The 27713-nt window shown below is 34.2% G+C and overlaps 2 protein-coding genes across 4 annotated transcripts; both read left to right on the plus strand.

Annotated features, from left to right (window-relative positions):
• Positions 1-1889: 1889 nt before the first annotated feature.
• On the plus strand, positions 1890-15048 carry LOC122586873 (protein NLP7-like). Of its 3 annotated transcripts, none has more exons than XM_043758887.1 (5): positions 1890-2075; positions 2893-3122; positions 12294-12799; positions 13265-13312; positions 13487-15048. In XM_043758887.1, the coding sequence occupies exons 2-5, from the start codon at positions 2912-2914 to the stop codon at positions 14843-14845; spliced, it is 2124 nt and encodes a 707-aa protein (XP_043614822.1). In that variant the 5' UTR covers positions 1890-2075; positions 2893-2911; the 3' UTR covers positions 14846-15048. The 3 variants fall into 3 exon arrangements, with proteins under 3 accessions (XP_043614822.1, XP_043614821.1, XP_043614823.1); XM_043758886.1 differs by having other exon boundaries at positions 1890-2056; XM_043758888.1 differs by lacking the exon at positions 1890-2075 and adding an exon at positions 3530-3612 and having other exon boundaries at positions 3035-3122.
• Positions 15049-21591: 6543 nt separating this feature from the next.
• Positions 21592-27660, plus strand: LOC122588539 (protein NLP6-like). Its single transcript, XM_043760673.1, has 8 exons — positions 21592-21625; positions 22503-22670; positions 23574-23690; positions 23763-23802; positions 24213-24434; positions 24614-25065; positions 26044-26091; positions 26233-27660. Exons 2-8 carry the CDS (start codon positions 22557-22559, stop codon positions 27349-27351), a joined length of 2112 nt encoding a protein of 703 aa, XP_043616608.1. The 5' UTR covers positions 21592-21625; positions 22503-22556; the 3' UTR covers positions 27352-27660.
• Positions 27661-27713: the final 53 nt, after the last annotated feature.

Below are 27713 nucleotides of genomic sequence, written 5' to 3' on the forward strand. Positions count from 1 at the left end.
TGTGAGAACTTAACTAGCTAGGGCTTAGATCCACCACCAGAAACAACATTAGTTGCATTTGTCACCATCTCACTAGATCTAGAACCATAATCTGGATATTTTTCACCAGAGATACTTTGAACATCAGAGATCTTGAAGGTTTCCAGATAGATTACTGGAGATTCATCTCCGTCAGCACTCTTCCCCAACCCAGAAGATATAATCTGAGAAATAGGGGTGAATTCTTCAGCCATATAAGAAACAAACAAGAAATAAACAAGAAAAAAGATGATTTTTTCTTTGTAACAAACAACCGTCCAGTGATAAGTAAATTCACGGATGGCACCAATGTTTGAGCATGAAAAGTAGAGCTCAATCAAAAAGTGGGTTTAACCATGAAAATCATCAAGATCTCCTCAAATAAGAGTGCAAACCTAATAAATTCTTGACGAATCTAAGGTGTATGATGATTTTCCCATAGAGATGTATCGATCTATGGAGGATATTAACGATATATGTATTTCTGTATAATGATTGTTGATGATGTTTGTATATGAATATTTTGATGATTGTTGAATGTACTGCTGCTATTGCAGAGAATGTTATAAAATATGTGTGTATGATATATTGATTGTGAATGGAATGAATCTGACATCCCATGATGAGGACTATATATAGGCATCATATTAGATTTTTCTCGTATTTTGGGCCGTGCAGATATGGGCCCTGGCCCAATACTTGATACGACAATACGAGGTTTAAGAAAGGATCACTCCCTCCCAATCTTTAGTGAAGGTTAGCCTCCCTAAGGAAAGCCTTGCTGGGAGAACCTTCCTGAGGAGAGCCTTACTGGAGAGCCTTCCTGAGGAGAGTCTGGGAGAGCCTTGCTTAATGAGAGACTTAGGCTTTCCCGGGTTCCACTCTAGAAGCCTTACCTTCCTTACTTTCTAGCTTTCCCACGATAGGAAGTCTTACCTTCCTTACTTGTCTAGCCTTCCCAGGTAGGAAGCCTTACCTTCCTTACTTGTCTAGCCTTCCTAGGTAGGAAGCCTTACCTTCTTTACTTGTCTAGCCTTCCCAGGTAGGAAGCATTACCTTCTTTACTTGTCTAGCCTTCCCAGGTAAGAAGCCTTACCTTCCTTACTTGTCTAGCCTTCCCAGGTAGGGAGCCTTACCTTCCTTGTCTAGCCTTCCCATGTAGGAAGTCTAACCTTCCTTACTTGTCTAGCCTTCCCAGGTAGGAAGCCTTACCTTCCTTACTTGTCTAGCCTTCCCAGGTAGGAAGCCTTTCCTTCCTACTTGTCTAACCTTCCCAAGACTTCTTTGTCCTTATCTCAGCCTTTTCCAAGGTTTTTCATAAATATATATTTATTTGTATATATTTATTTATTTTTATTATATCCGAAATATAAAATTTGGTTAGCTTAGTTCGAGTGTGGGTGTAAATTGGACCACACCTCATTAGCGATGGTAGTTGTATTTTGATTTATGATGATCGAGAGTAGTTGGTTCCTAATTAATCGCAATAGCAGCAGATGGCGATGCTAATTGTTTGTCCCTGTCATCGCTCCTCCGCCGCCGTCACTTCTCATCACCACCACCACTTCCAGCCACCCCAACCCTAGACGAACAACATCATCAATTCATCATCATCGTCCATGTCTAAACCCACCATCGTCTCGATCATTTTTCTTTGGTAAATATGCATCAAAACACATACCCACTAATCATAAGTAGGAAACCGGTTTCATGTTTATTATAACCATCTTTTTAAGTTTCCTAAATACAACAAAACAAACCTAGAGTTCGTACATACAATAACTTTTTAGGATCAGTATACTGCATTGGGACGCACTCAGCATATAAATATATCTAGATAATTACAAAGTTGAAACTATAGGCGCCCGCACAAATATACTTTTCATACTCAATCCAATTATCTTGTCGCGTGTTTTTTTTCTCTATATTCTTCCTGCAACATCTATGTTGAGCACTCTAACATCACACTGAGCTTATATTCACATATACATAATAGTCTTTGGAAGTGTCGATTCTCTTCTACGCAGCGTCTTCTAGAGTGAGTATCCTTTTCACCGGTAAATATTTGGCATACTGTGTTAATACTTTACTCTAAATTTGTAAAGATCTTTGCTTGAAAAGACCACGAAAATACTATGTTTTTGTGTTCTAATTTACTCCATGTTAGGACTTATTATGATATGTTAGACCTCTGGTCTACTTTTTTTTATTTATTTTTGATTAACACCGACAGTCCAATGAAAGTAGTTGGGACCTCTGCTCTATGATTTTTTACTTTCCTTTTTTTTTTTTTTTCCTTTTATTATTAACAAGCAAAGTCGAATCAATTAAATAGTTTTTGCCTGTAAAAATAGACGTTAAGATCCGACCCTTGATCCTTTCAAAATAGCTGGTTTTTCTGTCTCTTTACTTTTGGGCAGCGGTAAAAGAGTCTTCTCATCTCATGTCGTGGAAGACGGGACTGGATAACTATTGATTGATGATTGATTTTTCTTTTTATTTTTAAGTCGGAAGTGTAATTAAGCCGATCATAAAGTTCAATAGTAAGACAAAAATTTTTAAAAAATATAATGTTATGTTGATTGATGCATGATTGTTTTTTCTCTGTGTTTTACCATTGATTAGCTAATTGTTTATTAGCTAATTATTTATTTATTATCCATAGATAATAACAATTTAGATAGTGAAGTATCCTTAAAGTCATCCTCTATGTAAAGCAACACATTGACATGACCATTTCAGTATGCTTGAATCTTTAATTCATTGTGATCCCAAACAAAAATGTGTAATTATTTTCATCTCTACTGAATTGGGTCGTTGTGGATTTTTTCATTATATTGATCTGTATATATTCATTCTATTCTATTCGATTAGGCCATTTGATACTGTATCCATGGGGTCCCTTGGGAGGCTTCAGCCTAATGGAGACGAACCAACTGCTTCATTATCTACCGAATTGCAATGGACCGATATATCTTTAGAACCACCGATACATCCGGTTTTGGGTGAGTCAAGATACCTGACACCACTTTGGGTTTCTGGGAATAAAGACCAAAGGGAAGAGGTCAATAAATCTGATTCATGTGATCAACCAATGAACACAGGTATATCTTTTGTTCTTCCTTAGTTACTAGCTTACTTCTTTTGTGAGCTTGTTTCAACAAGATCCTAGTTGTAGTACATTAGTTAAATTACCTATTTCTTTGTGTATCAAATGGCCTTGTTCTAATAAGTAAAATCATCTAAGATTGTACTTTTTCTTGTATAATTATATCGGTTACGGGTAAAATAAAAAAAGTATTAAAGTAAAACAAATAAAACAATCTATTTCCCTTAACTAAAATTTATTTTGCATCATGAAAATCTGTGTGCATGAGTTTATAATTGTATTTTATAATCTTCGTGCATCAGTTTTTTTATGATCTGATGATTAAAATCTTATCTTATTTGTTTTACAATAACTAATCCTCTCAATATTTATATTTTTATTAAAAACTATAAATGTAACTAGGGAATGCGTGGAGTTGCATAGTTTCAACGTAAACACAACACTTAGGTTGACGGCCTCTGGATCCATGACCTTCGGGCTTCGACGTACGTACAATGATGATGTAAAGAAGTCTTTAACCTTAAATTTTGAGAATAGAAATTTATATTTCTTTTATGTTGATAAAACAATTAATATTGATTTTAATGCATATTAATAACGGATAAGAGTTATCTCAAGTTATCCAACATAACCTTTTAGGAAAATCTTGACCCTTGTATTAAAATAAGGAGTTTAAGATTAAAAAAACTTTCTTAAATCTTGACCTTTGATATTAATTCAAAATTCAATATCTTTTCAAGTTTATCTATCGATTCGAAAACAACTTAGAGAATCTCTATCCGTTAATAACTTGTCATATTTTTGTGTTTTTTCTGCTTTTCAAATCCAAAACTAAGAAACACATTATTTGTTTTATAGGGTAATGATATGATTTTATTAACGTTTTTAGTTTTGGATATAAAACATTATTACTATTAATAAAAATGAACTACTAAAATTATTATTAACAGATATTATGTCTCATTTGCCTAACAATAAAAAAATCTACCAAAATAGTTATTAATAAAAATCAAGTCTCATTTACATGAGCAAATAGTTTAATGGATATAATATTTCACACAAGTCTCTCAGTGATGCAAGATCCAGGTTTGAGTCTTGTTGTGAGATTTTTCTCCTACAAGGTATTGAAGGTGAACGCGAACCCGACTAGATTTTTTTTGTTAGCAAATGATCTATACCTTTTAAAAAATAAAATCTCATTCGCCTAGCTATAGAAACCATCTATTAAAATGACCATCAAAAACTAAGTCCTATTTATCAAATACAAACAGCTTGGCAGATGCATCCCTGGTTTTCCGATAGGTCTTGGGTTCGACTCTTAGAAGTGACAAGTCTGTGGTTTTTTTTTTTATGAATCACCTGTAACGGCTTATGATATACATCTCGTAGTCTAGAGTACGTGCAGAGCTTCACCATTATATGATAAAGTGTTGTTCCTGTTCCCTGATGTCGAATACCGATGTCAAATACCGACTAACTGTTTAAAAAAAACCTTACCAAAATAGCTATTAGTAGAAATCTAAGTCTTGTATCTAATAACGTTTATATGACCAAAGTATTATTTTATTTTACGTTGATAATAGAGATTTTTAATAATGGTAATTTTGATAGATATTTTTATTAATTTTAATAGTAATGTGATTAAAGTTAAATTATTTTTACACTTCTATAATTTTATTTATTTTGAGAGAGTAATACACATAAACGGGTTATATAAGTAAAAAGTCTTAATATATACTCCTTCCGTCCCAATTTAAATGTCCAAGTTTGACTGTCAAAGTCTTTTTTTCACAACTTTGACCATTAATATTATTCTTTGTGTTTTATAATACTTGACGAAAGTTATATCATTATAAAATGCATTGAAAACTTAATCGGTTCATATATATTACATCAAGTATTACATAACAAAAATAGAATTATAGACGGTCAAAGTTAACCATAAAAGACCGAAAATCTCAAACTATGACATTTAAATTGAGACGGAGGGAGTACTAAAATAGAAGTGACTCAAACTTAATTGAAGAATTACAGCCTTTAATTTCTCAAAATTAATTAAATCAATACATTTGTAAATTTATTTATACTTTTTAGTTTTCCATCACCAGTTTACACTTTAACTCAACTTTAAAAATAATTAATACTTTATTACATAATATCTATCTAATATCAAAATATAACTAAAAGTTAGAAAGGTTACGATATTTGAATTAATACGAATTAATATCTATATCAATATTTCAAATTATATTATGGATTATAATAAAACTAATTGTAATATTGTTGTTATTAGTTATTGTTATCAGACTTCTTATATAAATTGAACCCCACAAATAACATCACAACACACGAAATCTTTGAAAACCCCACGAACCATCTCCTACTTTTATTGTTTTTAACAACAATGACTAACGAAAATAAAATAACCTTTTTGCAAGACATGAATGAAAACTCCGTTAATTTTGTAATTAAAGTTAAAATAGTGATACAATGAAAGAGTTTGTATAAAACAAACTCTGCTATAACATCCAGCCTTTTTATGTAATACGTACCAAACATCGAAGTCGGAATCATTGGAGCACCCCCGTACCCGCCGAAATCTTGAGGCCATGGCGCATAACCCGGCGACGGAACCGACATATTACTCACGAAGGTAATAAAGGCAGGATCGTTTGGATCGGGGGCGTCGAGCGGATTGATGTTGAGTGGCCGTGGATGACGACGGTGCATTTTTGTTAAAAAGATTGATGATTTAGATGAAAAATGAGGGTGAATGGTAAAATTATTGAGTGTGAAAATATATGTGGAAGATGGCATAATATAATATGTATATATATAAAAGTAAACAAGTAAAAAAGTTTTTTTTAAGTATTAACATTTAAATATCTCAATTTCTTTTTAAGTATAGTTTTTACATTTAACGTATAAATATTTTTTTGTTCCATATATTATTTTTTATATTAATAATATTATAAATCCGTGTATTTAACACGAATCTAATATCTAATAACATAACATACCACGAATGCAGATTAAAATAACAATGAAATTGGGACAGTTTAACATCGGTCAAATGGCTCCGCCCAAGATTTGAATGTAAAATTGAGCAATGCTATAATGAAAAATCATTTACAACCAAATCTATACAAACTCATGTATGACTAATGAAATAAAGGAAAAGAATGAAAAAAGAAAAGATGATTTTATATGTGATTGGTCCGCTTAATTTGCCACGTCAATTTATAAATGTTTGTTAGTAATTAATTTGTAGACTTAGTATTTCTCTTTTATGCTAAAATTGACTTAAACTGATCCATATTTACCTCTAGATTCAAGTCTCACGCATGGGATGAAGAAATTAAATTTAAATGTTGGACCTTTAAAACGTGTACTCGATGAATGGAGATAAACAGATATGACCAAGTCAATTCACTATTGAGAAAGGGACCGCTGACAGAGACCGCATTTCTTATATGCACCATTCATTATAAATTGTTTGTTGTAGTTAATAGAACCATTTACATAGTTTTCATAAAAGAAATTGATAAATTTTCTCAAAAATTAGCCTAAAAATCTTTCTAAAATTATAAAATTGTGATATATGATATCCATCAATTATTTTTCCTAATTTTGTCCACTTATTTTATCACACGTCTCCATCTAATAATTAGGAGGATTTTTAAGTCATTTTATTAGTAAAATTAATTATTTTCCATTTCATAATCTTACAACCCTTCTCGTAATTTTGCTTCAGACTTTCAAATAATAATTTTCACGCAAAACAACATTATTGCATCTATAAGTATGTGGTTAACCTTAAGAAAACTATACGATATTTTAGGATGAGCGATCGATGTTTTGTATGGTTATAAGAATTGTTAGAAAGTTACATAAACCGGATATAATGAAATTTGTGAGGCACGTAATTATTTTGAGATTGAACAAATTTGGCGGTTAACTAAACTATTTTTAGATACAATTATAAATTGATAATGTTTTGTGTGTTTTATGTTTGAGAGAAAGTAAAACCAAAAGAAGAAAATATTTCGACCGCAATAAGAAATTAGGAGCAAAACTGTGTTTTGTGGCCCACTAACTGTCAAATACGAGTAACAGTTATTTCACTTGGTTTTGAGATTGCCAAAATTAGTCCCTTAAGTTCCGAAAATGTATTTTCCGAAGAGATTTTTACCAAAGCTCGACCCTAGCCAGAGGCTCTGCCCCTTGGACCCCGCTCCCAAAGCCCATAAGGTCTTAATAAATTCAGGTAGGCGTGCACTCCGCACCTCCAAATCTATATAATGTCTTATTTTGATAATACTGGTCAAACTAGTTAATCCAATTACATTAAAATATTCGACTTAAACAAGGTATTAATTGAATATACAATTTGGGATGACCATAAGTATTTATATCCTAACTTATGGTATGTCTAGGTAAGTTTTTCTCTAGATTCTCTTGATTATATGAATTTTCTTATCGGAAAGTTTAAATTGGGTATCTATTTCTCTGACGCAGATCCGGTTAAAATAACGTATATTAGACCTTTCATAATTAGCAACTAATTCAAACCTTTCAAAAAGAAAATAAATATACAATTTAAAAAAAGCGTTTACAATTTGGTTAATATAACCAGTATGCTTAAACATCGTGAAGAGCATTGAGTAACCTACAAACATATATCTGCCGTTTTGTAGCTACATTGCCATTCAATAAAACTCATTTTTCCACTTAAAGCAAAAATTACTTGGCTAATATATATGTATTAATCACAAGAATCTCCTTAGAAAACTATACTTTAACACATATCTTAGCTAATATAAAAAAAAAGGTTATAAAAGACTAAAAGAGCAAAGCAACCCAACAAAATGCTAATGAATAAATGCATAAATCACATTTGCAGCAAATGATGAATCTATGTATAACTGCCTTAATTCAACTTTTACTTAATTAAATTTTAAGTCAAATGTTTTGAAGCTAGTTTCTGAATCACGCCACTCAGAGACCCAAATTTAAGTGACAAATTCAAATGCTCTAAAACAACAGATTGGTCGAGTTGGTTGCACCAACTGTGTCATGGTTTATAATGTACTCTATTAGTCTAGTCTTTGTTGGATAAACTTGGTTTTTACTGGTGGAATGTAAATATAAGAGCCTACAGATTTGCTACAGAACAAAGCTTTTTCATATCATAAGGCGGAAATCAAGTAAACCAGGTAATATTGTGATAGTAACCCTTAGAGGGGGTTAAGCTCCAAGAAATATAGAATAAAGAGAGACAGAGACTTTGCCAAATTTCTTCTTAACATTTGATATGAAAACATTACAATTTAAAGGGAAAACAAGAAGTAAACGTGGGTTCCTAAAATAATGCAGAAAACTGAATTTGCAAATGATAGTGGAACCACTATCTTAACCACATAACTACCTGCATGCATAATGGAAAAACTGGAAAAACTAATTAACTCCATGAAGAGATCGTGTTCTTCAAGTTGTGGGTTTGTTGACTGGGTCCTTTGTTGGGTCGGATCCTGGGTCAGTAGTGGGTTTTGTTGGATTGGGTTGACTGTGATATGGGTCGTATCATATTGGATAACAACAAAAGAGACTTACATAAAAAGTAACACCCTCTAGTCTATTATATACTAAACGTAAAACAACTAATTACTTCGAAAAATCAGTCTGGCATCATGGGACACACGTGTTACTATTTCCCCTGCACGTTTTACCTTCATACTTGGTAAATATTTAACCCACGTTTAACCTTAAAACTTGGTCAACATTAGTCCACAGTCTTTTAGTTTGAGGAATAATAAATGATACAGGCTTTCCAAATCTGAAGTGTGCCAGTAATATGGTTGAAAATAATAACAACAGGGGTCAACTCGATTAGTATTCTAGAAAGAAGAGTGAAAATCATATGATAAGGATACATTAATGCAAGTATAATTGTAAATTTTTTTGGGAACTTAATAACCTAATTGCAGTAATCATTCTGGATTTCTTCAAACGAAAATCATGGCATGGACAAAGAGGAAGTCTACTCTTTTGAGAGTATGAACCAGGCATAAATCTACATGTCCTGCCCAGCGGATATGACATCATGGAACACACTTTTTTTCAATGTGAATCTTTTATAGCGAGTATCTGACATTTGGAAATCTGCAAAATAAATATATGTGAGTGCGATTGAACGATTGCCCATGTATTTAAAGAGCATATTTCGTGTTCATGCTCTTTAATATAAGAGATTGGATAACTTCAGTTACTCCCGCATAACCCAATACTAAGTACAAAATGGTTTATCTAGCAAAGTCTATTGACAAGCACAACCAAAACGTATTTAGAAACACGCCATTCGAACATACATACAACAACATAAACTGTGTCGACACTATAAATGCAATACTATATTACATTCCAAACAAATTAACACGGGGCGTTGCAACATGCTATCCACATGATTAAAAGAGAGATCAAGTATATACCAAGTCAATACGTAAGCTTGATATTTAAAAACCGACCTTAGCTTGGTTGGTAGAGTGGAGGACTGTAGTGTTATCACAGTAACGACTGGGTAATAGCCCAGTGACTACCAGCCACTTTCCAGGGGGATCCTATCAGGTGATTATTTAGTGGTTAAAAATCACCTGGACATTAGCCTGATTGGGGGATTCGTGGGTACCAAATGGTACATGGGATTAGGGACTTCCCATCTAATTACCCTTTTTTTTTTACGTAAGCTTGATATTAACCCACTAGCGATACCTGTAAAGATGTTCTACACCAAGACAAATACTTATAACCATATGTGAAACAAACGAATAGTCATTACTTTGACCCTGAACTTGTAACTGTACTAGTATCTGAAGAGGGTTAGTTCCTAATCAATAACTAACCCCTATTCAATAATATGACGGTACACCAATTAAGCCATACATGTTTAGAGATAAATGAATAAAATAGAACGAACTTTTGTCAGATTATCGTTGATACAAATGATCTACCAAAATTACTAATGATAGAAAATTCTCATTTATTGTCCTAAAATGAAATTTTTTTGAAAGAGGTTATAATGATAGAAACAGTCATGTTATACATGTAATCGGCTATGTCTGCCAATGAAACTTAGATCAACTGGCACTAGCCTTGGGACTAGTGTGGAGGCAAGGGGGGGTTTGACCAGGGTTTGGTTCAAATCCTGCCAGGTCTTTGCGGGGTTTTTTCCATTCAGATTAATTGTGTATAAATTTACTGCCTTTCCAAAAAAGGTGGGAGTTGATATCTATTGATGGTCATTTTGGTAGATCGTTTCTATGAATGTCATTGTAACCAAAGTTTGTTTCCATTCTATGCATATAACCCTACATGTTTATCACTGAACTACGAAACACATAATTATAGATGACAATAACTATGTAACTAAAACGAACTGATCAAGTAAACTAAAGTGCACTTCCGTATACTAACTGTACGCCATTTATCGGATGTCTTACTCACCTTAACCGAAAGCTATACTACTTGAATGATGTTAGCATTAACACCTATTCAGATCACATATATTTGTATCAATTCTATGAACCTAATTTCACTAATAGATATAGATAGTATGGTTATAAACCTACACCCATATTCTTTACACTTGTATGAAAATTTAGTCGCTTAGACTTTTCCAAAACAAAGGAAGATTTTAACTTGTTAAATTGATACAATCTTTTCATTCAGGCATTTTAACAAATACCTTAAGTGCATAAACTATTTTTCACTAATAAATACTTCCTTTGTAATTTTTCACTAATCACATGCTAGGTTGCACCGAGACGGGTACGGCAAAGGGGTACGGGGACAATACGGGTACGGAAACGGCAAAAATAAAAATAAAAAAAAGGATACGGGGACGGCAAGGATACGACAATAAAATATATAAAAAAATAAAAAATATATTAAAGAAAACTCAAAATAGATAGATATTGATGTAAAGTGTAAACTCAAAACATACTACATGTTCTAAAAGCTCGATGTGTATGATATTAATTGAGATTTTTTAGCTGTCTACATACATATATACGTCCAAATCCACATGTCGGCTATAGTTTTTGCATGGGCCAGTTCTAATTTAAAGGGTATACAAACACTAAACCTTAAATGGGCTAGGAAACGTCCCCAAATTCCCCCGAAACGTCCCCAGAACCCTTTCCCAGCCGTCCCCCAAATCTGAAACGTCCCCATGCCGAATCCTAGCCGTCCCCGTCCCCCAAACGTCCCCGGGACGGGTACCCTGACCAATCAGGCGTCCCCGTGCATCATAGATCACATGAAAGATCTTCTAAGGGGGTGTTTGGTATGATGGAATGGAAAGGGGAGAAAGGAAATGGGAAAGACTTCCCTTGTTTGTTTGCGACGAAAAAAGGGAATGAGAAAGGAGAAAGGGGAATCAATTTCATTTCTGCTCCATTCTCTACAAATTGTAGAGAATGGGTGAGAATGGAAAAAAAAGTTTTTTTTTTTTGTTTTTAAGATGTTATATGTAATAAAATACTCATTCTCTTTCTCACTATTTTCATTCTCTATTACATTTCCATTCTCTATGATTCCCTCCTACCAAACACCCCCTAAGGTAAAACTCTATACATATATATCATCATGGTTGGGTAACATGAATATTTGCTTTGGAATGATTCCAAAAGTACTGCTCTTGAATTAATCCCAAATCAAGAACCTTTGTTGCTATGGAATGTATTTTCCGTGTGTAATTTTTCATTCATAATTCTTCTATATGTATATAGAGAACACCGATAGTTATGACAGAATTTATTGGAATCAACTGCTCCATAATTTACTCTCATAATCCTAGACATCATAGAGTCATAGACCATTAAGTCTTTGCTTTGCTGATTAATAAAAGTCACCAATCGTCCTCTCCATGATCAATGTACTTGTTGATCAATATGTATCCTTGATGAGCATCTTGCCCATCAACATGACTTGTTTTCTGATGTGTCACTGGTGAATTATTACGGGTCAGTATGACTTACGCACTTTCCATTGAGGTCACATGAGTGTTGACTCTTGAACCTGATTACTAACTGCACACTTCCCATTTCTAATTAAAAATTCCCGAGATTATACTAAATAACTAACATGATGTGGCGTGTTAAAATTGTAGGTTTTGAGCTAAGGACTAAGGTATCTTTCTCATATCGTCAGAAAATAGAGTATAAGATCAGAACAGTACTAAAGCTTTTAGCATTCCGTGAGCAACACGTTCTTGTTCAGTTTTGGTCACCTTGTATTGTTGGGAACAAACAACTTCTTAAAAGTCTACATCAACCATATGGTATTGGTGTAGTCAGTGAAGAACTCTGCTTTTATAGGAGGGACTCTGAGAACAATACATTTCTTGTGAACAAGGGTCATGAAGAATATAACCTTAGTCCTCCTGCTCGAGTATTTAGTCGAGAATTGCCAGAGTGGAGTTTGGATCTAATTCATTACAATCCAAAAGATTTTCCACTACAAGAGTCTGCACTCCGTTGCAATCTTCATGGATATTTGGCTTTACCGGTGTTCGATTCTACTACAGGGTTATGTGTTGGTGTGATTGAGCTATTGACTTCCTTCACGTATGTGGGTTATGCTTTTGAGGTTCAACAAGTTCACAGGGCACTAAAGGTCTATATCTTAACTTTTAAAAAATAAAAATGACAAACTAATTCACTCATATTCTATTGTGTGTGTGCATGTGTGCGCGCGCGTGTTTTGGGCATGACTATACTTTGATTAATGCTTTTGAGGTTAATCATGTAATATGATTTTTGGTGTTTTGTGTATGTTTGTGTCCTAGTTATGGTTGATCTATTTGAACTCTGTAGTCCTTTTTCTCTAGCCAATCTGACTACTTGAGCAACTATAATACTATACTTTTTGAAAAGAAAAAGAAAAAGTCAGACCTTCAATGGTTCTTTTGCAGCGTCGAATTCACATAGACAGATCCAATGCCCTCTTTTACTGAATAGAATTCACATAACTAATGCTATAAATCACTGTTATCCTTAACAAGGCATTAGTGCACTACCTAGATATTATTCATTTACTCTTTCTTTTATGATTCCTCATTCCCTTTTTGTCATTTTGCAGACGGAAAATCTGACAAGCCCGCAAGCATATGATAGTCCTACTTCAAAGGTGAGCGTCTCAGTAATATAAAATTTACAATTTTTTTTCAGTACCATATTTTGGCAAAGTTTTAAGTTTATTCTAAGGTAGGTTACACTGATACATAATCTAATGTTCATTTACTTAGCAAAGCTTTCCATTGAATATTTTTAGATTCTTTTGTGAAGATCTTTTTTTGCATAGGTTCCCAATGAACGCCGACAAAACAAGTTGGATAAAATCTCAGGTATTTTGAAAACTGTTTGTGACACCCATAGCTTACCTCTTGCTCAAACGTGGGCTGTGTCCCCTACCAGTACTTTTGTCTCCCATAACAAAGTTATAGAGAAGACCTGTAGTAGTTTCGACTCTAGATGCATTGGGAAAGTATGTATGTCCACGACTTCTTTACCGTATCATGTTCGAGACTTGGACAAGTGGCATTTCAGGGAAGCTTGTAAACAACAACACTTGGACAAATTCCGTGGCTTTGTTGGGAGGGCGTTGTTATCCCATGGTTCATGTTATTGTCAAGACGTAACTGAACTAAGTGAAGAAGAGTATCCTTTGGTCCACAATGCACGCATCAGCAGGTTAAGCAGCAGCTTTACAATCTTCTTACATAGTGTTGAAGGCGATTATGATGAGTTTGTGCTGGAGTTTTTTCTACTGTTGGACAACGAAGATGGAAGACTTGTACTGAACTTGGTGGAAACATTGAAGCATGAAGTTGAAGTCGCTTCAGCGTTTGAATTGGGTGGAGTATCACCTATAGACGTTTTTGGACCACCTAGTGATGTCAGTTATCTGTCTTTGAGTATAAAACCTCACACTATCCAAATCTCCTCAGCTACATATGAGATGTATTCATGCGATTCAGAGTCATCTTTTGATAACTTTGCTACGACCAGCAAGAATCACCCATTGAAACAGTACAAGGGTAAAATAGACTCGGTGACATCGAAGCGGTTTTGTTTGGAGGGTGGCTTTTCTAGCTTGCCAATGCCACAACAGAAGCACTTGCAACATTCTTCAAGCTCGTGCCTTGCTATACGTGTCGCTGTTTTTGTGGTGTTAAAAGCTAAGCGGTGGAGTTGTTCAAGCAAAAAACATAAGTTTTATGGTAGGTGGTGGAGTTGTGGCAAGCATAGATATCTTCCTTCCAAGTTATCACAACCTGGTTTGTATCACACAGGGAAACCAGAACATAATACAAATATTGTAAGCACATATTTAGATGATCAGAGACTCTCATGTTCTGGTTTTGTCGATGCTAACCCAAAGCCGAGTGTGAACAATGTTTTGAATATGGGGTTGACGGTAAAGGCAATGTTTAAAGATGATATGATAAAGTTCCACTTTCCTATTTCATCAGGATTGTCGGAACTGGAAAACGAAGTGGCACGAAGGTTGAATGTAAAGGGTAGAAGGCTGTGTCTAAATTACAAAGGTGAAGGCAATGATTTGGTACCCATTACTTGTGACGCGGAGTTGCAAACTCTTCCAGAAATTTTGTCTGGTAATACCATAGTAAAATTACTTGTACAGCTGGCTCATGATTAATCTCTGTACTTCATTTCCGCAATGTATCATAACACCATATTATGTTGAACAATATGTCAATATGGTAGCAGTCTGTGCATATGAAGTGTAAAAGGTTGTTATATCATAACACTGCTTAAATAAGTTGGGAAATACCCATGGATCGATGTATTGTATATCCATTGTATCACTCTTTAAGGCATTACAACTCAATTACTCAACTATTGTTCAAGTATATACATTGGTGAGAATTACTTGCTAAATTGGGAACCAGGGACTCTTAAAATTTTACATGTAAAAGTCGACGTATAAGAGATACCTTCGGATGTCTTAAACCCAAACCGAAGATACAAACAAAGATACATTCTGTCTTAAACCCTTTGAGGATTTCTTTCATTCAGACAAGTCCAATGTTTGCTTGGTAATGTCATTTTTACTGGTTTTTTCCTTTATGTTTTTATGGGCTCGGTTGTACCACCAATTTTATAATAATTGTATATCTTAATAAGAACTTGGTTAAGTCCATGAAAAGGAAAAAGTTTAACCCAAAATTACTAATTAGGAATTTATTTGACTATTAAAAGGATTTAATTTCAAAAAGTTTTTTTAAAATTATCGTTAGTTTTCATCAAGGAAAATGATTAGTCAACCTAATAAATTAACTTAATAATCATCCTACGACATGATAATGACACTTGACATAAGCAAAGAAAAAGATTGTAAAAAATAATGATTGGATTAACTTGTCATATGATAAAGGCTTTAAGCTGATTTGTTAGGTTAACTTATCATTTTTCTTTCACCATTTGTCGAAAATAATTGTTATCGTTCCTGAAACGGGTCACACGAAACAGCATAAGCAGTGGTAGATTTTATGTATAATGAGGATGGCCACCGTCTTACCCTCAACCCAGTCTTGTTAATAATTTTTTTAGGGCTTTGATTCTATGGATAAATTGTAGAGAGTATAAATTAACGATGGTTCTTAAATATGTATGGAAAAGATAATCTAATGCAAACATTTTACAGTTTTGTGTTTTAATTTACCCCCGTTTTATATATAGACCTATAAATTAACATCTTCCTTATTTTGACAATCCTTTTATTCACAATCTTTTATTTCAAAAATCGTACATCGATAAATTATAAAAATTATATGACCGTTCTTAAAATTTCTTGTTCTTTCATAAGAGATGTCATTTGATATACTTTCGACAAATTTTTATGAAAGTCCCAAACTAGACTCGCCCATTTTATAAGAATTTTTTTTTTCTTTTTAACTAAGAATGCACTCAATTATAAATCTCGACAAATACATTTACCAAAACTCGTTATAAAAGACAACGCACAAAAATTAGAAATTTCGGCATGACCTTTTTGTAAAATCTACATCAAAAACATGTTACGGATAATAAGTTTTCAATATACATTTAACTATAATCACTACATTACTATTACAAAATGACTCATTATAAATAACCAAAAACTCCTTGAACCTAAAAGTTGACATAACAACAATTTTACCAAAATGACATATCAAGAGTCAACATCAAGAGGGCTACTACATGTTCTAGCATCATTCCATTTTACCGCGAATATGATATGCTTCAAGCTTTACAATTCAACTTCAATCTTTATGTTACTTAGCTTTGTTTCCACATCTAGGACAACTTATATAAAGGGTAAACAACTACAAGGTAAGCAAAGCTTAGTGAATAATTTTGCATACGTTTCTACACACGAAGGAGGGCAACGCACAAAGGACTATTACATGTAGTCTATGGTACCGTCGTACCATATCTACATGCTCATCTTTGTACTTTAACGCATTACGTGGATCTATATAAGCTATATCAACACAATCAATATCAATAATCTAGGGATTCTTAGGCCCCATTCACAAGAAGTTCTTAGGCCTCATACATCATATCTAAAGAGGTTTTTAGGCCTCATAATCACTGATTAGCGTCCATTTTGTAATAAAAACCCTTAGTAAAAGGCTTTCATTTCTATAATTGTAACATCCTAACTTTTATTGCTTTGAACACTTTAACAAGAGTAACGACTAGTTTGGACATCAAATTTAGACTATGTACTAGCGCCATTAAGTGTTAATTGTGTATATATTAATATTTGTGTGGGCGGTTCATTCACAGAAATAAGAGCTATTAAATTGTTTATAAGTAATAAATAAATTGTTGATACAAAACTTAACTAAATAAATTATGTATAGTCTATTATGACTTAACCTAGAAATAGAGGGGCTTGACTTGTAAAAATGTTAAACTAGTATTTCAAGGTCGGTTTGAGTTTGACGAGGATATTAACATGAACGATATATTATGCATAGAATTTAGAGTAGGGTTTCGTTAGGTTACGCCGCTACTCGATCATACTATACCTAAAGAAAGAGGTGATGAGTAGATACGGTGTTCAATGGTTGTCTTGGTGATCTCGTCCATTATGAGTAGTCAATCGTCAAATATTCTGTACGATCTATCATAACGTGTTGAGGTCCATGATAAAGTTGTGAGGGTCCAAGGGTATTGAGTTGATTTCCATTGTAGGCCGGCGCAAGATACAACGTGTATGATAAATGGCAAGGTACAATCCAAACGCTCGTGATTTATAGTAGCAGGTATTAACAACTACTTGCTGGTAGTCTCTAACTAGGACGAGGTTGGGTTACGTTCTTATCGAACAATGGAGACGTTAATGAATCTGGGGATATACATCGCAGAAAGCCAACGCGAGATGGCGAGAAAGCTAAAAGGAACAGATCGTTGATAGAGCCTTTTTGTTTGTCACTATTGGGTCTTGCAATTGTGTTTAATTACATGAAGAATTAAATTTAGATACTAAAGGTAGTCTATACGTGAGTATCGTTATGTGGCTGCTAGCGATGGCGAGCATAGAAGTTATCGTTGTATGGTTTATGGGTTCAAGCTCGGTTCATGACAAGGTAGAGATCACTCTTAGATTCAAATTAGATATCGTATCATGATCGTTAACGTTATCGATGCGAAGGGCTGGGTTGGTCGAGTTCCCACTATATTCATTCTCTACTACATTTTCATTCTCTTTGATTCACTCCTACCCCTAAATATAATAACAAGTCAAGAAATAGGAATTATATATAGTAAAGATGATCATATATTGATTATTATTATAGTTAAATTACTTATATTATTATGGGTAATTATAATTATAGGTGTTAGACTAAAGCAAAGTCAACGACGGATCTTTATTTGGCTAAGGTAAGATAACTACCTTTTGACACAAGAAACACAACGAAAACTTAGTTTTCATAATTAACGATGGTTAAAGCCCCCTTTCATACGCTTGTTAAGTTATGGGAAACTCGAGAAGACTCATGGTTGGTTTTATGCATGCTATGCCTTAGTTACTTTAGTTCTTAATGTAATGCATGCTTTAGCTTGTGATGATTTATATGTTTAACCTGGTTGCTTACGGTTGATATATTGTTATGGTTGACATGGTTGATTTAGATTGTAACTGTATGCTTGATGTTAGATTGGCCTATACATGTAGTACACTAGACTTGTGTAGGATTGCCATGATTCACGGTTGCACGATAGTGGCCCTAAAACGATGAGATTGAAACGATTGATAAAACATACGATTGAAATGATTGATAAACTCGAGTATAAACTTACAGTTGAAAAGTGTTAAGCTTAACCCATGCTAGTCCCGTGAGGGGCTGGTATGCTACGGTTGGTCGGACGGGGTAGTCATGATACCTCTTACGACATGGTCACGATTGATTGAGTTTACCGGGTGGTTAGGACCGATCACCATGCTTTGCTAAACGGCTTTCTTCTGGATTTGGTTATGTATATCCTTAACGACGCCGATGGACCCCGAAAGGACTACCCATCATGTCAGGTGCAAGGTTCCTTGAAAGGTCGAATGACCGCCTCTGCACAACCGCGATTGATTTACTTGTGATATAAGTCACTACTTAACGATTGAAAATGGCATAACCTATAATTGATGATTGAGATTGAAATTGAAATTGAGATTGATAATGATGATTGATGAGATGATTGAGGTTGCTAGGCACATGTAGGAATGATATCATTCTATTGTGTTATTCGATTGATTTGTGATAATGATTGATATATGCTTGACATGTGATGACGATTGCTATATGCTTGACATGCGTATGATAATTATAAGATTGATTTAATTGGCAACCTTTGGTTATCTTACTCAGCTTTTTAAGCTGACACTTGTTTTGTTGAAAATGTTGTGTTTCCTCAGGTTGATTCATTAAAGATTACATAGAGTGAGGCATGGGTAGATGGTAGCTTTGATGAAGACTTTATGTTGTCATAGTTTTGCCTCATTTATTTAGACATTTGTAGCTTATGTCCTTGAGATTGTATTTCGGTTTGGTTGTTGATTTATTTATGGATTTCTTATATTACCGTTATGATGCAATAAATAACACCAAAACTGTGACTGGCATTTCCGTTAGGAAATGATGATGTTAAAAAGGGACCTTTTTGCATTAAATGATTGTTTTATTAAAAGTTTTTGAAATCCATATTTTTATAAAGTCGGGTGTTACAATACTTAAATGAGTTATTATTCCGGAACTATCGGTACTTAATGAATGATGTGTTTGTGCAGGTTCACGGGAGATGCGAGAGAGGATAAATGACATCAAGTGACTTAAGAAAGAAGCCTATGAAGTTACGAGACACAAGAAGTGATTCGGGAGCCAAATGAAGACACAAAAGCACGAACAGCAGCCGGCCAGCGCTGCTCACAAGCCACCAGCGCCGCTCCCTGAAGACTAGCGCCGTTGGCAAGCCACCAGCGCCGCTCCCTGAAGACCAGCGCCGCTAGGCTAGGTTGGCCAGATTTAGGGTTTTGCCTAAAACCTATAAATACTCCCCCTAAACCCTAAGATTCGTAGCTCACGTCTTCCAGCCGACTTTGGAGGCCGTTATAGGGTATTTTCATCAGGGTTAAACCCTCGTAACACCTCCATATCATCCGGAAGATCAAGCATCAATTATTCAAACAACAATCAATTTAACACAGCCGCATTCAATAATTTGGAGAGTTCATCAACTATGAGTGTGTTTGGTGGTGGCACATGCGGAAGTCACCGCGGCAACCTTGACCAGCAGTAATCCGGCATCATCCGTTATTCACCTCTTTAGTTTGATCTCTCTCTTTATTGTTCAGTACTTTTATTATTGTTATTAGGTTACTATTACAAGACTATTTGTTTGACAATTATCTTTATGGATTTATTTATGATTGTTAGGTTTATTTGTCTTGTCATGAGTAGCTAAGTAGTTTTGCATCTGTTTGGATAATGTGTTCATGCCATGATAGTTTTTATATTAGATTGTTGAACTGTTTCTATGCTTGTCGCAGATCCATGGTTATTGAGTCAGAAAAATGTTATTAGTTTTCATATACAAACCTGTTTTATTGACTTGGTTAGGTCGACCTGGCGCTAAGGCCTTAGGGTCATTTAATATGGTTTGTGAAACATAATCGGTCTATAATTAATGTGGTCTCTTGAATTGTAACCGAGCGGGGGATGGTTAATTAATAATTTGGCTCAATTGAACATATGTTTTATTAGGTTAATCTAGTTGATCTGGCGAACGGAAACCGGATCCGGGTGACTATGGTAATCAGTGTCAAGTGACTTTTTAAGAAACCTAAAACAATCTTGACTTATATAAAAGATTAAGTCATAGTTACAAAACTCAGGTCTTAATGCATAGCAGTGAATCTAACGATTAAGTCATACTTAGTTGATTTTCGACCTAACACATGCACCCAACTAGAAACTCCCAAAGTGATTAAATTTCAAGAACCATAACTTTTATTGAAGCAATTAATTTATTATAAAGAAAGCCCCAAGTTTCCCCAATTCAATTTATAGTAAGAACCCTAATTTCTAAAAGAAATCAAAATTAGGTTAATGAAAAATCATCACCTCAAGGATTCAAGAATAAAGTTAAGGATTAAGATCACAAACTATTCTCCACCCTCTTTGCTCTTGAAATTCAACCCACACAACACACATACACCATTTCTTTCAAAATTATTCTTCTCTAACATATGGTTATTATTGATATTGTAATTTAACAGAATTAATAAACTGAATAGAAGATGAAAATACTTGAATTTGAACTAGAAATTAAGATCAATGGAAGTGAAGAAAGGAATAAAAAGAAAATAATAAATGGCTGGCAACTCCTATGAGTGCCACCCCTTGACAAAAAAGAAGAGTATTTTACCCGCTATCCGTTAAAGTTTTCAACTTGTTTAATCCCGTATTCAAAAATAAAATGATAGAAAACTATTTTAATGTCAAAACTATAATCAAGGTTAATTTTCATTGGTCATAAAAATTTAGGATGTTACATTTTAAAACCGAGGACAAAACTCATACAACTAAAGTATTTGATTATCACACTTCATTACCTATCACTTCCATTACATTATCTAATCATCTCAACGCGCGGATACTTTCTTTAGTTCACAACAATGAATATACGAGTATTATGGATGCTTACCAAAAGTCAAACAAAAGAAAACGGATGAATGCTCCAATCCGCTGGACCCCACAATATCCCTTTAGTTATCTTAATATTATATTATAATTATTAATTAATTATTGGGGCCCTTTAACCGAGTTAAAAAAAGTACAAACGAAAAGGTATTTGCATTTTTATTATTTTTTAATTTGATAAAAACACACACTGCTGCTGCTGCTGCTGCTGCTGCTGAACTGAATCCTCATCGGTATCATTTATGAATCTATCGGATGTCATTAACTTTTTTTTTTCAGCTCAATTATAATAATTCCTTTTTTTTTTTTATTGTACGGTTTATTTATATCATTATATTATACAATTATATTCATTATTAAACTCCGCAGATTGCCAAAACCTTTTTTTAAATAATCTGGTCGTTTGAAAGATCGGGGTTTATATATATATCTGTGTCCACGTGGAACCCACGCGCTGATATTTTTGAATACTTTATTTGCTTTATGCTAGATTATGAATCAGGCGGATCGGAGTGTGTGTTTGTTATACATTTCTTTTTATATATTTTCAAGAACTAGAAAGTATGCACGTTTTTTTTTTTTTTTGTTTGTTTGTTTTCTTTCTAATTTTGTGGTAATAATTGATAATTAAAAGCTAATCATTAGTGTAGTTAATCGTGTTGATATTTTATGTCACTAGAAAATGGATAATGATAAATCAACCTAATTGGTGTGTCTAAAGATATGCTTAATCATAAGATGATGACATATGGAAAAATCAGGGGGCAAGATTAGGAAAGAGAATTAGTGAAATCCACATGTCAAATTCTTAAGGTTTTAGGTTGATTTTTAGGCATATGAGTTTGGTTGATTAATCATTTTCCCTAGAAAATATACATAATTATAGCTACAGATAATATACACTCCTTATTCCTTGCTTTCCGGTGCTTGATCGGTGATTTCTTCATTTAATTCCACTGGAATCCGACATATACATACGTACATATGATTATATATCAATATATACATATAAATATCTCATATATATATGTGTGTGTGTGTGTGTACTCTGTTTTTTACTTTATAAAAGGATCGACATCACTTATATTTAAAATTGTGTGCATATTACAGTGTGTGAGATACCGAAAATTGAGGCGGTGAAGTGTCGTCTTTACTTGGACGGAAATGAACTCCGGTGATGGAAATACTGGCGATTTTCATGATGGTCCGAATAATAATGATCCTTTTGATATAGTTTCAACGAAAAGTGCATCTGTTGATAGACTTAAAAGATGGAGGGTAAATATCTATCTCTATATTTTTTCACTTTGTTTTTTTTCCAAGTTTTCGATTAAACAGTAAACAATATATGTGTGTGTGTTTAGCCTACTGAATTTCAGTTAAGCAAATATCGTGTTCAATTGTACTGATATGTTGATTAGCGCCGATAAATCTTGTTTCGGTTTGTCTTTAGGTCGTGATTGTTGCCATTCTGAAGCTAAAGTACCCATTCTTCTCAAGTCTTATTATATGAATAATTTAAATATGTTAACAAGTTTTGAAGGCTATAAACTCACCTGGTTACCTGAACCGTATGTGGCTTCTCTGTAGATCGTGTTTATGGCTTATTGCCTCTCTGTTTTTTAAATTAAACTAAAAGTATTTCTGCTACGTTACCTATTATCAAGTCTTGTTATATGAACGATTAAAGTGTATGCTGAAGAGCTTTAAACATAGTGTTTCTTATATAACCAAAATCCAATTGCCGTTTTTTCAACTTTACATTTGTGTCTTTAGGAAGCATGATGTATTGAGGTGATTAGAGATACTGCCAATGAAGCATTAAAGTATATCTATTTATGCTTGATGGCAATTAATGTTGGTTATGTAAATAAATGGTTTGTTGTAACATATACTGTGTATGATACAATTCTGTAGAATGCATGAATACATGATAGGTTTCTTTATCTTGTTAATGATGCGTTTGTGGCTTTGAGTCGTGTGGAGAGAATTGGTTTGCTGTTTCAATACATACTAAGTAAATGAACAGAATGGATTTTTGTAGGCATCAAACAAACAAATAAGGCTAATTCATTGTTTTCTTGATTAATACATATATATTTTTGTTGTGTCTTATTTATATATTTTACTTCTATTTATGTTAAATAAATTCTTGTATTCATTTCATTAATAATTATAAAGCAAGCGGCGCTTGTGTTGAATGCTTCTCGTCGTTTTCGATACACCTTGGATTTGAAGAAGGAGGAAGAGAAGAAACAAACTATAGCAAAGATCAGAGCTCACATACAAGCCATACGAGTAAGTGTATCTCATCATTATACATAATCTAATGTAACTTAAATATTTCTTTAATTCGGCACTTCTTTTCAGGCAGCCTACCGTTTCCAAGTGGCTGGACAAAAACCTGATGGTAATTTTCGTTATTTTACATATATTGTAGTTTACCTTTTCGACGATATTATTGGAGCTACCCTTTCAATGACCTGATGATACGTGTTCCTTCTCTTATTTGCTTGATGTGTTAATATGGCTCCTCAACACTAAGCCTCTTGTGTATTCTTTTGCATCATTTTATTTCTGTACATTTGTGTTGTAACTTTATGTACTTTATGTGGATTTATTAACTGATGTCTTCACAAGACCACCATATTTATCAGTCAGTTTCATCAGATGCTCTTCTTTTTCAAATTGTTTATAGGGAACACTTTAGCCGATCACCTTTATTCAATGTCACTTCAAAAAATCAATGCCTCTGAACGCCTCTTTTTTATACCAAATGTATGTTTTTAGTTAAATTAAACAGGCTCCTGTTTTGTATAGAGACGAATCAGCTGCCTCAGTCACATAAATCTGCGGATATATGCAAAGATTCTTGGTTGATCAGCAGGGAATTGGCAGTGGGAAAGTGGAGCATGGATTTAGAACAGACAACAACTACATTTTTTGGTGATCAGAGATACCTTTGCCCACTTCGGGTTTCCAAAAAAAAAGGGCCACCAGAGGAACTCCATCAATCTAATTCATCTCAATCTGGAATCATAGGTACATCTTGTCCAGCTATGAAACTAAACTAGTGAAATGTTATCTAAGTTAAATTTTAATCTTTACCTATATCATTGATAAAATGTTATCCATGAAAGTTGTAACTTTCCTTTCTGAGAACCATTAATAATGTTGCTCTGTGTTTGATTCTGATCTTTTTGACTTTTATCATCAAATAGACGAAAAGATAAGAGCCCCACTAAAGCTATTAGCTTTCCGTAAGGAACATGTCCTTGTTCAGTTCTGGTCGCCTCGCCTTGTTGGGAAGTCATGGGAACTCACGACTGTAGATCGACCATATGGTCTTGGTACAAGTGATAATGGGCTTTTTAGGTATAGGCAGCACTCTGAGAACCATCCTATTCTTTTGGATGAGGATAAACAAGAAAAGGATTTTGGTCCTCCTGCTCGAGTATTTAGGCAAGGATTACCAGAGTGGACTTGTGATCTAACTAATTATAGCCGGGGAGATTTTCCAGCACAAGATTTTGCTATTCGTTGCAATCTAAGAGGATATTTGGCTCTACCTGTGTTTGATTCAACTGGCTGTGTTGGTGTGCTTGAATTCTTGACATCTTCCGGATATACGAGTATGGCTTATGAGGTTCAAGAGATTCACAAGGCACTCAAGGTATATTTCCAAATTTGATTAATGCACATCATTCCTTACGCTTCTGGATTTGTTTGTGGGAATGTGCAACACCTGTAATATCTTTTTTTTGGTTGTTGCAACATTGTGGTTTTTAATTTGATTCTTGGCTGAGCACTAAACAAGTATTATGGCTTAAATATGTTTTCGTGCAGATCTGCTGCATGATTTTCGTAAAATCTAATGTATATATATGAGAATATTATTTTTTTTTAAAAAGTAGGGTCAAAGTTATAGATCAAATGATTAAAGGACAAAGTGAAGATGGAGATGATGATGCATTGAAGAATTTGTTAAAGCCATTAGGGTGATGGAGTTTTCCATTTTGTGGTTTCTTCCTAGGGGGTCATGGGTTCAAATCTTGCCACATGCAAATGTGGTGAGGGGGCCTTAGCAATGTTATACCCATCTACACATGGGAGTGCAAACCCTTTTGGGCATCGCCAAGATTCGAACCCAGTGTGGGTGCATCAAAGTTGGGGGTGTTAGCCATTTTTCAAAAAAAAAAAAAACAAAGCGTCAACCCAAAGCATCCCATTCTTGTTTTCGTAATTCTTTTACAGATGTATTTTCTTCCTTTTGTTTTTCTCATTTCTTTCTTCAAATTATTAGAATATATGTTTTGATGATTCATTAAGACTTTTGCATGGTTTATCTGTTGGTTTGGTCTGTCGTACTTGTCCATTGTGTCTAGCCATTTTATAATATTTAGGCAGTGTAGTCAAAAGTCCAAAAACTAATTAATACTATTCTTGGGCAAAAACTATGGCTACAATGGTTGTCAGGTCGCCTGGGTTTATATATGGACATATGCAGAACCTAAAAAATTAAGAACCTGCTAAAACTCATTACATTTCTTTCACAAGGAGGGGAAAGATTAAATTATGTTGTCTGTTGTATTCTAGTTTTCGCTCCTTTTAAGTCCTGCTCATTTTGAATATGTTTTAATGCAACTTACAGACGGAAAATCTGACAACTCCGCAAGCATCTAATTGTCCTGCTTCAAATGTGAGTTGGCTCTCCTGATTTATATTCTCAAGTTCTGCTACTCTAGTCTAATATTTCAGCCAAGTGTTTTTTCTTTGAATCTTTTTTTAATATTTTTAGTGGCTTTGAGATTCTTACGTGGAAGATGTCTCGTATATATAGGTCCTGAATGAACACTTACAATCAAAATTGTCTGAAATCCGTAGCATTCTGAAAGATGTGTGTGACATCCATGAGTTACCTCTTGCCCAGACATGGGTTGTGACCCCATTCAGTAGTTTTGTTCCATTTGACAAAGTTCTTGAGAAGAGCTGTAGTAGTTTCGACACTAGATGCATTGGGAAAGTCTGCATGTCCTCAACTCATCTACCTTTTTATGTTCCAGATAAATGCATGTGGCCTTACATGAAAGCAAGCCAAGAGCAACACTTAGAGAAGTCTCTAGGGGTTGTTGGAAAAGCATTTTCATCCCGTGGTTCATGTTTTTGTAAAGATTTAACTAAACTCAGTGAAGAGGAGTATCCCTTGGTCCACAATGCACGCATGTATAAGATATCGGGGTGCTTGGCAATTTTTTTGCATAGTCTTGAAGGAAATGATGACTATGTGTTAGAGTTTGTTTTACCGCTAGACTTGATAGATGGTGGATATGTGTCGTTAACGAAGACATTGAAGCAAAAATTTGAGGTAACTTCAAGATTTAAACTTGGTGACACATCCTCTATACAAGAAGTTAGACCATCTACAGATCTCTCTGTATACAATAAACATGACATTATCCAAACATCTTCAAACTGTATGACTGAAAATTCACTCTTTCATTCTGATTCATCAAATTCAATCTTTCATTCTGATTCATCAACTTCAGAGTCATCTACGACAGATACCGCTACAACTGACTCTGCCAAGTTCCCAGACCAATGGTCCGCCACTAACAGGAGTGTGGTGAATATTGATGCTCAAGAAAAGAGCAACACTCTCAAACAAGGAATAAAACGTAAAATAGAGTCAGATCCATTGCCATCAGCTATTAGTATCAGGGCATTCAAGGTAACTTTTAAAACTGATACACAGAAGTTTCAGTTTGATACGTCATTGGGACTTTCAATTCTAAAAAGCGAAGTGGATCAAAGGTTCAAGTTAAATGGTATGGATTTTGCTCTTAAATATAAGGATGAAGATGATGATTTGATACTCGTTGCTATCGATGACGATTTGGAGTATGCTTTTGCTACTCTAGGCAGTAACATGAGTAGAACATTTATCTGCACAATTCATTAGCTTAATCAGTTCGTTGCAATATCAAAAGCGAGGTGGATCAAGGGTTCAAGTTAAACTGTAGGATTTTGCTCTTAAATACTGGGATGAAAATGATGATTTGTTACTCGTTGCTGACGATGACGATTTGGATATGCTTTTGTTACTTTAGGCAGTAACATGAATAGAAGATTTATCTGCACAATTCATTAGCTTAATCAGTTCGTTGCAATATCAATATGACTCAGATAGGCTTTTACGTAAATGATATATAGTTGTATACTACTCAAGGCAGGCTTTTATGTACATGCTATATATAAGGTTTTGTTTGTATTTTTGTGAAAAATCTAGAAAAACCTCCAGACTCTGGGATCTAGATGTTTTCA

The sequence above is a fragment of the Erigeron canadensis genome, chromosome 2 (genome assembly GCF_010389155.1).
Source record: "Erigeron canadensis isolate Cc75 chromosome 2, C_canadensis_v1, whole genome shotgun sequence".
Taxonomy (NCBI): domain Eukaryota; kingdom Viridiplantae; phylum Streptophyta; class Magnoliopsida; order Asterales; family Asteraceae; genus Erigeron; species Erigeron canadensis.